The 11090-nt window shown below is 32.9% G+C and overlaps 1 protein-coding gene across 1 annotated transcript; it reads left to right on the plus strand.

Moving 5' to 3' along the window:
- The first annotated feature begins 4600 nt into the window (after nucleotides 1-4600).
- On the plus strand, nucleotides 4601-5549 carry LOC132639362 (uncharacterized). Its single transcript, XM_060355814.1, has 2 exons — nucleotides 4601-5024; nucleotides 5167-5549. Exons 1-2 carry the CDS (start codon nucleotides 4601-4603, stop codon nucleotides 5547-5549), a joined length of 807 nt encoding a protein of 268 aa, XP_060211797.1.
- The last annotated feature ends 5541 nt before the right edge of the window (nucleotides 5550-11090 follow it).

The raw sequence follows: 11090 nt of genomic DNA on the forward strand, positions 1-11090 counted from the left end.
TTGTAATAATATTGAAAAAGTGTTATAAACTATCAAATAATAGTCACAAGAAATACAAGAGTGTTCATTATACAAATCATATTAAATTTTCAGTTGTTAGATTCAGTGTATAATTTAATTTATAATTAATAAGTGTAACACCCCGTACCTTTAACCTAAGTTTTGACCATGATCCTAGACTTAGAAAACCAGATAAAGAATGTGGGAATTTGAAATTTCCTCTTCAGTTGTAAGATGGTGGTTTACGCCCATGAACAGTGACCGTATTTCAGTATACGGCCCGTATTTCAAGTCGTAAACTGATACCAAATATTTCTGAGCATTCTGGAATTTGACACTTAGAGGTTACATCGTTAAATACGGACCGTATTTTAAAATATGACCCGTATTTCAAAATGTATTTGGAATTTGGAAAATTTCCTTGATTAAAGTTGTAGATCTTTGAAATACCTTTCCAACGGTATATTATGGGGGTCAAACAGACATCTTTGCAAAGAGTTATGGCCATTTTACTGAAGAGACGCAGTGCAGTCCATACGGAATACGGACCGTATTTCAAAATACGGCCAGTATTTAACTTTTCAAAATACGGCCCGTATTTTAAAATACGGCTAGTATTTAACTGAGTGTAAAATTTAATTTTCCAGAACAGTATATATTCATCCATATCAGTTCAAATCATTATTTTTTATTCCTTCAAGCCCTAGAACGACCTCCTACCCTCCTCCATCATCAAGAACACCAAGGTAGGCCTACTCTAATTATTCCAACTCAATTCTAACATATACTCTAATAATCTAAGTAAGAAATCATTCTTCCTAATCTAGGGTTTTCAAGAAAACCCATCAAGGTTCAAGAATCAAGATTTAGGAAATCTTCTCCAAAATTCAAGTCTTTAATTCAAGTTTTGGAGCAATTAAGGTATGTAGAACTTCCATCCACATGTGGGAATCTCTACGTTCTTCCCCATGCACCGTTTCTTGATATCCATGAAGTTCAAATCCTATGGCATTAAACCCAACATATTGGTAGCCCCTGTTTATGTATTTATGTACATGAATTTTGTATCTATATTCGTTATTGTATTCCTAATCTTCCATTACGGTTATTAGGAACCCTAGCTTAATCCATGAATCATGAATTCTTCCTCATGTGTTCTCATTATGTTTATATGAAACTTTATGATTTTATCTAGCAAGTTACAAGCATGTTTTCAAGTCAATTATATATATATATATATATATATATATATATATATATATATATATATATATATATATATATATATATATATATATATATATATATAATTCTGAACTATTGTTATTACTCATGAATCAAGAACGTGTTTGCAAGACTATGACAAGTTATCTCATGAAACCATATTACAAGATATTTCATGAAACCATGTTACAAGTTATTTCGTGAAATCATGATTACAAGTTATTTCACGAAAATCATGGGCTTCTTAGCCCAACTATATCATGTTCATGTTTTTTTGGGGATTTGCTTAGTTAACCGAGAAGGCTCAGTAAAGTCTGAAACTACGTAGCCACCGTAGGATAAGGGTTGTCAGCAAGGAGGAAACACCTTCATTATGCAGTTTGGATCCTTACATGCTTATTATTACTTAAATCTCATATCCCTGGCAAGGTGTGAGTGTTCTGCTGGTAGGACGCAAGTACCAGATCATGTTGTCGATTATACTATAGCATTCCCCACGTTACTAGCAGTTTTATATACATGTATTTCCATTGATTTACTGTTTTCAGACTTTACTCACGTTTCATGCTCATGTTCAAGTTACATTCAGTTTCAGTTCATGTCCTATACCTATGTTGTGCCATGTTCTTCATTTCAGCAGGTTTTACATTCTAGTACTATTCACCATGTACTAACGTCCCTTTTGCCCGGGGTCTGCACTTCATGGTGCAGATACTGGTTTTCAGGAGCATACACCTGCGCAGTAGGATCACCTCAGTTATCAGCTTATTGGTGAGCCCTACTCCTCCCGGGGTTCAACATGGAGTTTGCATTAGTATTCAGTTATGGTAGTCCAGGGCCATGTCCTGGTAGTTAGTATTCAAACATGTTTTAGAGGTTTCATATACAGATGTTAGTTCACAGAGTCAGTTATGTTTTCATGCTTGCAGACTATTACGTTTTCATGATTTTTCATGCTATGAGATAATTTCAAGACTTTATTCCGCAAATTACATTTTCATGATTCATTTAAATTGCATCATATAGATTATATTGTTTTGATGCCCATGTTGACAAGCAAGCCATGAGGTTCGCTCGGACACATGCAAGCAAGGCCCGAGTGTCGTGTTACGCCCAGGCCATGATTCGGAGCGTGACAATAAGATAGTGTATGCCCGTTACAATGTAATTGGTAATAATTGGACCTTACAACTAATACTTATTTAATATATGAGACTTATAATATAATTAAGCTTTACTATGACTTAGATATCAACCATAGTATTCTATAATATGAGTTCTATTATACCTTTTTTCGTCCTCTATGATTGTTGATTTTGTTATATACTCCCCTATTTTAATTTTATTAAATTATTAATTTATAATGTTTAGTCGAATATATGATAATTGGTAAAATAGTATTAGATCATAGCTTGAATAACTTCTATATTAATTTAAAATGAATATAATTACCGGTCAATGTAGATAAATACATGTGCATAGTTGTTTAAGTCCGTTTTGTAGTCAGATATTACAATTTAATTAGATATAATTACAAGTTTATCTAAATCTTATTTGAAACTTACAAACAATACTTTATTTAACAAGAATTATGATATATTGGTTAGTTTTCTTATACACTCATATATTAACCATATAACATTATTTACTTTAATTTTTTGAAATAAATCATAATAATATTGAAAAAGTGCTGTAAGCTATCAAATAATAGTCACTAAAAATACAAGAGTGTTCATTATACAAATCATATGACATTTTCATTTGTTAGATTCAGTGTATAATTTAATTTATGATAATTAATAAGATAGAGCATGCCCATTGCAATGAAATTGGTAAAAGATTATTGTTATTAATTAGATATAATTTATTGTTTTTAAAATTGTAATTAGAGTTTACAACTAATACTTATTTAAAATTGAATTCTTAGATTACGAAATTACTATAAATACTTATTAAGAACAATTAAGGACCATATGCATAATTCTCTGCAACTATCAAAGTCTTCAATATGACTACCTTTTTTCTACAATAAGTGATTAACATAAGAAATTACTCTAAGCTCTTATTTGAAAATAATAAAATAGAAGACATAAATAATTATTTCAATAACCATCAATTAAAATTTAATTGACATACAAAATTATATAATTAATATTCAAATAACAAGCTGCAATAAAATAAAATATGAAGTTGAAGTAATTTTTGAGGTTACAAGTATGTATACAAATGATCTATTATTGAAGATTACTTTTTTCATTTTATTGTTTTTATGTGAAAGTTAATTGATTCTCTAATTTATATACAATAACTTTTCTACCTTTTAGGAAAATTCTAAATTATATTTAATTTCTTTTCAAATTTAATATTGGTCGACCAAATCTCATCATGATTTTTGTAATCAATGCAAGAATATTTTTTTTTTAGTTACGATATTGAGGTTAAAATACTACTATCTCAATGATAACCTCATGTGTATATAAAAAAAATTATGGTTAATTATGGAAGTTTATTGCCGTCGCCCTAAATTAATAATTATTCATTTTGTCATAACAAATAATTATAATTATTAACCAAACTATTTTTCACTTTTATCTAAAATATAACTTGAAGGAAAAATATTCATTTAGCCACAAGTTTTTTTTTATTTTAATGCGGCTAAAAGATTATTATTGCTATAACAATAAATAACGATTAGCTACAGAAATTTTAGCACAACAATAAACCTGTAGCTATATATTTTGTCAAGACAAATTATTGTAGCTGCTAGTAGACTACTGCCACGGATCTTAGTACTTGAAGCATAAATATATATTTAGCCATAATATTTTGTTTAAAATAACTCTTTGTGGCTAAAAGGTTACTATTGCTACGATAAATTTCACTTGCGGCAAAAATAAATGATTAGTTACAAAATTTATTCATAGCAAAATGTTTGTAGCTATATCATTTAACTATTGCCACAATTGTTTATAAGTTGAAGTTAAAATATGTATTTAGCCACAACATTTAGTCTCAAAAAAGTTATTGGGGCTAAAAGGTTACTATTGCTACACTAACTTCTATCACGTGGCAAAAACTTATAATCAGCTACAAAAGTTTATTGTAGCAATACAATTGTAGCTATTTAGGTAATTATTGCCACAATTGTTAGCAATTATAGCAAAAATGATGAATTAGCTTTGTCAATTTAATTTTCGTAGCTAAGAAATTTTACAAATTTGTAGGTAGCCATGAAATTTAAAATTTTGTGGCTATTACTAAGTATTAGCCACGGTTTTTGAATTCATAGCTAAGATTTTGTAGCTATATATGGATTATGTTGTAGTGTCCGTTGCATAAAAGGACAAATATCCGAACTTTAGCTTGTTCACTGGGTATGCCGAAGTGCAGTTTGCATAGACGCTTCAAGCATGGAGATATACTAAGGCATTCGAGTGCCATAAAACTCCATCTAAGTGAAGAAAATAAAAAAGCTCGTCAGCGATTTTGCATATCAATGATTGAAGGTAGTAGTATACCACGTGATCCAATTTTCAAGAACATGTTTAACATCGTCCACATTGACGAAAAGTGGTTTTACATGACAAAAAAGTCTCAGTGCTACTACCTGCTATCGGACAAAAATTTCATCGCAAAAGTGATGTTTTTAATTGCTTTAGCTCGTCCGAGGTTTGACGATGAAGGAAAGGAATTGTTCTCTGGGAAGATTGGTTTATGGGCGTTTGTCACGCGAGAACCAGCCAAAAGAGCAAGTGCCAATAGACCTGCAGGCACAATGGAGACAAAGGCATTAACCTCAGGTAAATAGAGACATTTCACGGTCATACTTGATCGAGAAGGTCATTCCTTCCATCAAAGAAAAATGTCCAAGAGAGGACATAGGCTCTCCAATATTTATTCAACAAGATAATGCGAGAACACACATTTGTCTTGATGATGAAGAATTTCGTCAAGTAGCCACTCAAGACGGGTTCGATATTCGTCTAATGTGTCAACCTCCACACTCTCCCGATTTAAATATTTTGGACCTCGGATTTTTCAGGGCCATTCAATCCTTACAACACAAGGAGGCATCTAAAATAATTGACGAGCTTATTGGTGCTGTTGTGAATGCGTATGAATCTTTTCTAGCAATCAGGTCCAATCACATCTTTTTAACATTACAATCATGCATGGTAGAGATCATGAAAGAAAAAGGCTCAAAAAAGTACCAAACTCCACATATGAAGAAAGAGATGTTGGAGAAGGAAGGTCGACTTCCTATTCAACTAAAGTGTGATCCCGATTTAGTAGAAGAAACTCTCAGATATTTAGGTTCAGTTTAGTTTGTAGTTCGTATCTTGGTTATTAGGATGTGGTTGTTTTAGTTACATTAATGCTTCATTTTGACTGATGTCTGTGTACTGGTAAGAATGCCTCATTCAACTACTGGTTAGTGTCTTCTTGGGCTGCACATGTATGAAAGAGCCTAGTTTTTGCTTTGATTTTACCACATCTCAAGTCTCGACTTTCATGTACAATGGCACTCGGTATTACATTTAAACTTTTCGGTAAAATTGTGTCTTTAGCTTGTTTGGCATCATCCTTATGGAGCACTATTGCTCGGTATATAACTTCTTCATTACTGAAAGTATAGTTAAGTAGTATTACTACTTTCTTTTTTTGGTTGGAATAGTTAAGTAGTACTGATACTGTTATGCATAATGCGCATCTCTCTACAAACCCATCTAATGGCAACTTTGTACTCCCAGGCTCCAACTTTCTACCAATCATATGTTTTTATATTTCCCGTCCCTTCAATTTGAATATAACAAGTTCAAGTGGGTGAAGAAGTTATGACAAGAAATTATTCGATGCACTGTCCCATAATCACTAATCCAATAATAAAGCAACCAATATCCATTTCTAACTTCTACTCAACTATATGAAGTAGAAGTAAAATACAACAAATAATGCAAATATATGTTTTAATACTAAAGGACTAGAAAGAAGCCAAACAATACCAAATGATTATCCGAACAGAAACAAACATAAAGATTATAGATATAATTTCAAGTCCAAAAAGAATACGAAAAAGCCACTAGCAGCAACATAATTATCTTAGTAAAACTTAGGAAAAATCTTTTTTAACATTATCGCAAGTGTTTTTTGTATTTCTTTGTTCTCGAAAGCTTCATGTCCATCTTCAGGAAATTTATTCAAATCAAATTGACAACCCGAACATATTTCTATTGAATCTTCAACTTTAACATCTGTCAAGTTTCCATTTTTTTTGGCCCCTTCTTTTCTATTTAGTCTTCAACTTTACATTGATTTATAAACTCTCTCTCCATTTTTTACGATTTGAGAAAATTTCATTCAAGATTTTACTGTACTAGAGTAGAAGAGACTAGTGTTTATAGGTTGAAATAAATATAATAGACTAATGAAAAAAGAAATTCCACCTAATGTGAACAATTGTTGGGTTCCAAAAACTGAAAAGGAGTACAGCAGTGATAGTTCCAACACGTTGACTTTAGTAGGAGTAAATGTTTATTGAATACAGAAACTTGTCATTTTTTGTTCAAGGACAAGTTGGAAACAACTTGTCAATATATGTATTAGTTTCCTAAGGTGATACATATTATGGGACAAAACAATTTAGCTAAGGTGACACTTATTGTGGGACGGAGGGAGTACATCGTTGACGGACGAGAACCCTGCGTTCCTTACAAGGCTTGTGCAATCCTTCTCCCTTTAAGCTAGCTATTGGGGTTGAGTTAGGCCTAATGCCTAATTTGACATGGTATCAAAGCGGGTAGATGTCCTTGGATCGAATTTCATCACTACCTATTATTAAAATAAATTTCCACATGCTTGGCCCATAAAAAAAAAGAATCAGGCCCGCACAACGCATGTAAGGGGGCGTGTTGAAAATATAATTAAATATTAAAAGTGTGCTCTCTCTAACAGCTTAAGCTTTTAGATAAGATGGTCACACATTTCAATATGGTATCAGAGTCAATGCTTCAAATGATGGTTAACAATGAAGACAAGTTTAAGGAGGTTCAAATCAAGCTACAACCAATTTCACGATAATGAAGATTTTGTCAATAGGTTTTATGTTTTTTTTTTTTTTTTATATCAGTTTTTCAATATGTAGGTCATTTGACCAAACTTAATATTATGCCTTTTTAATATATTTTTCTTTATCTCTGATTTATCTTCGCCAATATTTGCAATTGTAAGCTTCTCCATGACTCCCCGTTTTTCAATCCCAATAAGTGCTATCAGAGCCGGTAGCTCAAAAAGCTGAAGAACTGGTAGCTTTTTTCTTTCTAATATTCATATAGCTCATCTTTATTCAGAAAATAACTAGGGTTTTGTGTCTTCCGCCTAGAAATAAGAAAAAATTCTGCAAAAATATCGGACTATTTGCATGATTGGTTGCTGCGTGAAATCCTCTGCAGGCTGCCTTTTAAAAGCCTTTTACAATTCAGGTGTGTATCGAAGCAGTGTCATTCTCTCATTTATTTTCCTCATGTCATCTTCACTCACTTATCTCACTCCCGATCGATCACTTTTAATGCCACTCCCCTTATCCTCCTCCGCCACTTCTCCTTCAAACCCAAGAAACAAGAACACTTCTCTGTCAACTTTGACTTTTCAAAAAATCAAAAATCTCACCTTACTTGCAGAACTCAAGTTTCCCTTCAAGACTAGGTCTGGATACCACTCTAGAGTTGTGGGTTTCTGTAATGATCTATTTTGCCTCTGATGATTTCTTCGGGAACACATATACTATTATTCTCTGGAATCCCGCTATTCGCAGAAGTATCACCATCACTAAGCCTCCGTTCAGTTTGGTTCATATGGGCCTCCCAAGTTCTGCCTTGGATGGATTTGATCAGAAAACTGATGATCATAAAGTAGTGAGGATAGCCTATTTGCATGACAATCATGGTGCTAATACAATACTGCTTCCTAAAATTGAGGTCTATATTTTAAGTAGTGGTTTGTGGAAAACAGTTAACTTAAAGGACATTCATTGTAAAATTATTGAGTGTTTCTATAGTAGTATCTATTTAAGTGGGGCTATTCACTGGGTTTCCTATATCGAGAATGAAGATGGGGAATTCACTAATATCATGTTGGTTTTTTACTAAGTAAAGAGAAATTTAGTAAAATAGGTTTTCCAGGAGAGCTACTCCATGTTTCCCTGCGGATTTGCTCGTAAGTTTGTGTGCTGGTCGAATTTCTATGATTTAGTTCAAAAAGGTCGTGATCATTGTGAATCGTGCGATTGTAGTGTTGTTTGGGTTATGGACCAATATGGTGAACTAGAGTCATGGACTAAGAATTTGTGCTGGTTCTGGAGGGAGGGATTTCCAGGGCCAGCCAGACCGTAAGGCAGATAAGGCGGCTGCCTTAGGCCCAAAATCTTTAGGGGCCCCAATTTTTGGTAATGAGTGTAATAGAGTTTGAGGTTTATACGTAGTAGGTTACTTTTTATTTAAGAAATATTAAGTACTTTAGTTTAAAGTAAATAGTAAGAGTTTTGTTATATAAAAAAAAAAAAAAGTAAGATAATTTTTTTGATATTGATTGAGGATTTAATGTGACCGTTTGAACTATGAATGAAAAAGGTTGTGAATGTAAACACCTTTTGCCTTTAGGTCAATTACTCCCTCCCCAACCCCTCTAAGTTCAAATATTGGTTAAGCTCTACCTTATGTATAATGTTTAGTAAAATATAAGAGCTGAACAATTCTATTGAATCATGATACTGGGCATTTTTTTTGATTTTTTTTTCACATTTCAAGTATTACAACAACTATATTGAAGCAGCCAAAGGTTATATCCTGATATTAAGTTTTCAACTTCTTAAATCTAAGCTTATATAATTTTTCATCTAAAATTTATTATTTTAAATATTTTTATTTTATAGGTGTATTTCATCTATAATTATTTGTTAGAATTTAAATATTATGAGTTGAAAAAGAATTATTAGAAGAAATTGAGTAACATTTTACATCTCAAAAAACTAAAATAATAGACTTCAAAATAAAACGATATTGAATTTTTTTTCTATAAAAACAATTAGGCCCCAAATTAATTTTGGCCTCAGGCCACAAATTTTCTTGAGCCGCCCTTGGGAATTTCACATACTATTGGGTTTAGAGGAAATGGGGAATCTCTGGTGATGGAGTATAATGGGGATCTTTTATCATATAATTCAGAGAGCATATAATTGAAGGGACTTGATATCCATGATGGGTGTTATTCATTCTTCATGAGAAAATACGCTGAGAGTCTAGTGTTGCTTGATGGAAGCAGTGGGGCTACAACTGGTCCTTCTGATTTGATGCTGAAGAGGCAACAGAGACGATGTTACAGAATTGGGATACACTTGGGAGTAGATGATGCACCAATTGGGAGAGGAAAATATAGTTAGTTGAGAAGAAGTTTGTTATGCTGTTAGCACGACCTATCTCACCCGATGTTGGAGGCCCCATATTAAATTGTCCATGCTCCAGATGTCCGACCCTGGGCGTGAGGTGGGGTGTTGAAGATCAAAAAAAAAGTTCACATCAGTGATTAATTAATGAGATGGTAGTCTCCTGGACTTGGACAATCCTCCCCTCATGAGCTAGCTTTTGGAGTTGAGTTAGACCCAAGATCTATTTCTTTACATGATATTTGAGCCAGACCCAGGCCCGATCCGATGTGGGCCCCGAAAAAAAGGGGGCGGAATGCTCCCCGAACCAACTGACTGGTCCCAGATTGATGGGGAGTGGAAAATGCTACCGGTCCATGAATGTGCACGCTCAGACCAGATAGTGGAACACCAAATAAAAGAATGTACGGATTTGGGCGTGGGGGGAAGGGGTGAAGAAAATATAACACATCGGTGAAGGAGGAAAACCCTGAGTTCTAGCTAGCTTTTGGGGTTGAGTTAGGTTTAAGGTCTAATTTTACATGTACACACCTTTTGTTTTCTTGTTATTTATCATGATGCATTCTCATTCATGAAAGGGGATCAATGCATTTTTTCCTTTTTTTTTTTTTTATTTTTTATTTTGCTCTTTCTCTGCACCAGTAACAATCAGAATCTCGATCCTTATTAAATATGTAAAGCAACTCTAGACTAAAAAGGCAATACAAGTATATAACTAGCTAAGAAGTAAAAGCTAATGTCATGTGCCCCATAAATTATATTTGAGCTTACTTAATTCACATACTGAGAAGGTAAATGTTTTGTCTCTCTTCTATTTTTAACAACGAAAAATGCCATTTTTTTTACGAAGAAAATTTGCTTCCCTCCCTCTCAAGTCTCAACAATTAGACTATAATCACAGAAGGTAAATGAACCTAAACTTTCATAACATTTTGAACCTAAATTTCTAGTTATTAGGCCAAGCTCTCATTGACCCAAAAAAAAAAAATGCTTGTCCGTTGGCGTCAAATTAGATACTCTATGAGTAAATTCAAAACTAGATAAAACAGAAATCTCAATAAAAAACAAATTAAACTTAGAAAGTTCATGTTATCTTTATGCCGAGTGCTGGCACGTGCATTTTCTCGTCCTATTTTAAATGCTTAGTGTCGTTCTAAATCTATCTAAACGCCATAGAGAATCACACATTTTCTTAATCAAAAAAACAAAAGAAATAGACCTTTAATTTGATCTCATTCCAAAGCTCCTAATTAACTTAATTAAACCAAAGAAACTCACACGCTTGGCTAAGAGCTATGGCTTTTATCTATGGGATTTTGACTGTTCATTTTTTCTCTGTGTATTCTTTTTCTTTTGGGGGCTCCAAAATCATTGTCAAAGGTAATAGAATATACAAGGAAAATTGAAAAAAAAAATGTAAAGAAAAAAC

The sequence above is a fragment of the Lycium barbarum genome, chromosome 5 (assembly GCF_019175385.1).
Source record: "Lycium barbarum isolate Lr01 chromosome 5, ASM1917538v2, whole genome shotgun sequence".
NCBI lineage: Eukaryota > Viridiplantae > Streptophyta > Magnoliopsida > Solanales > Solanaceae > Lycium > Lycium barbarum.

What these genes read in the sequence shown, in the direction of transcription:
- LOC132639362 (XM_060355814.1), top strand. Translation starts at nt 4,601, where the DNA reads ATGCCGAAGTGCAGTTTGCATAGACGCTTCAAGCATGGAGATATACTA. An exon ending in GACAAAGGCATTAACCTCAG is followed by an intron (nt 5,025 to 5,166) that starts GTAAATAGAGAC and finishes TTGATGATGAAG; the next exon opens with AATTTCGTCAAGTAGCCACT.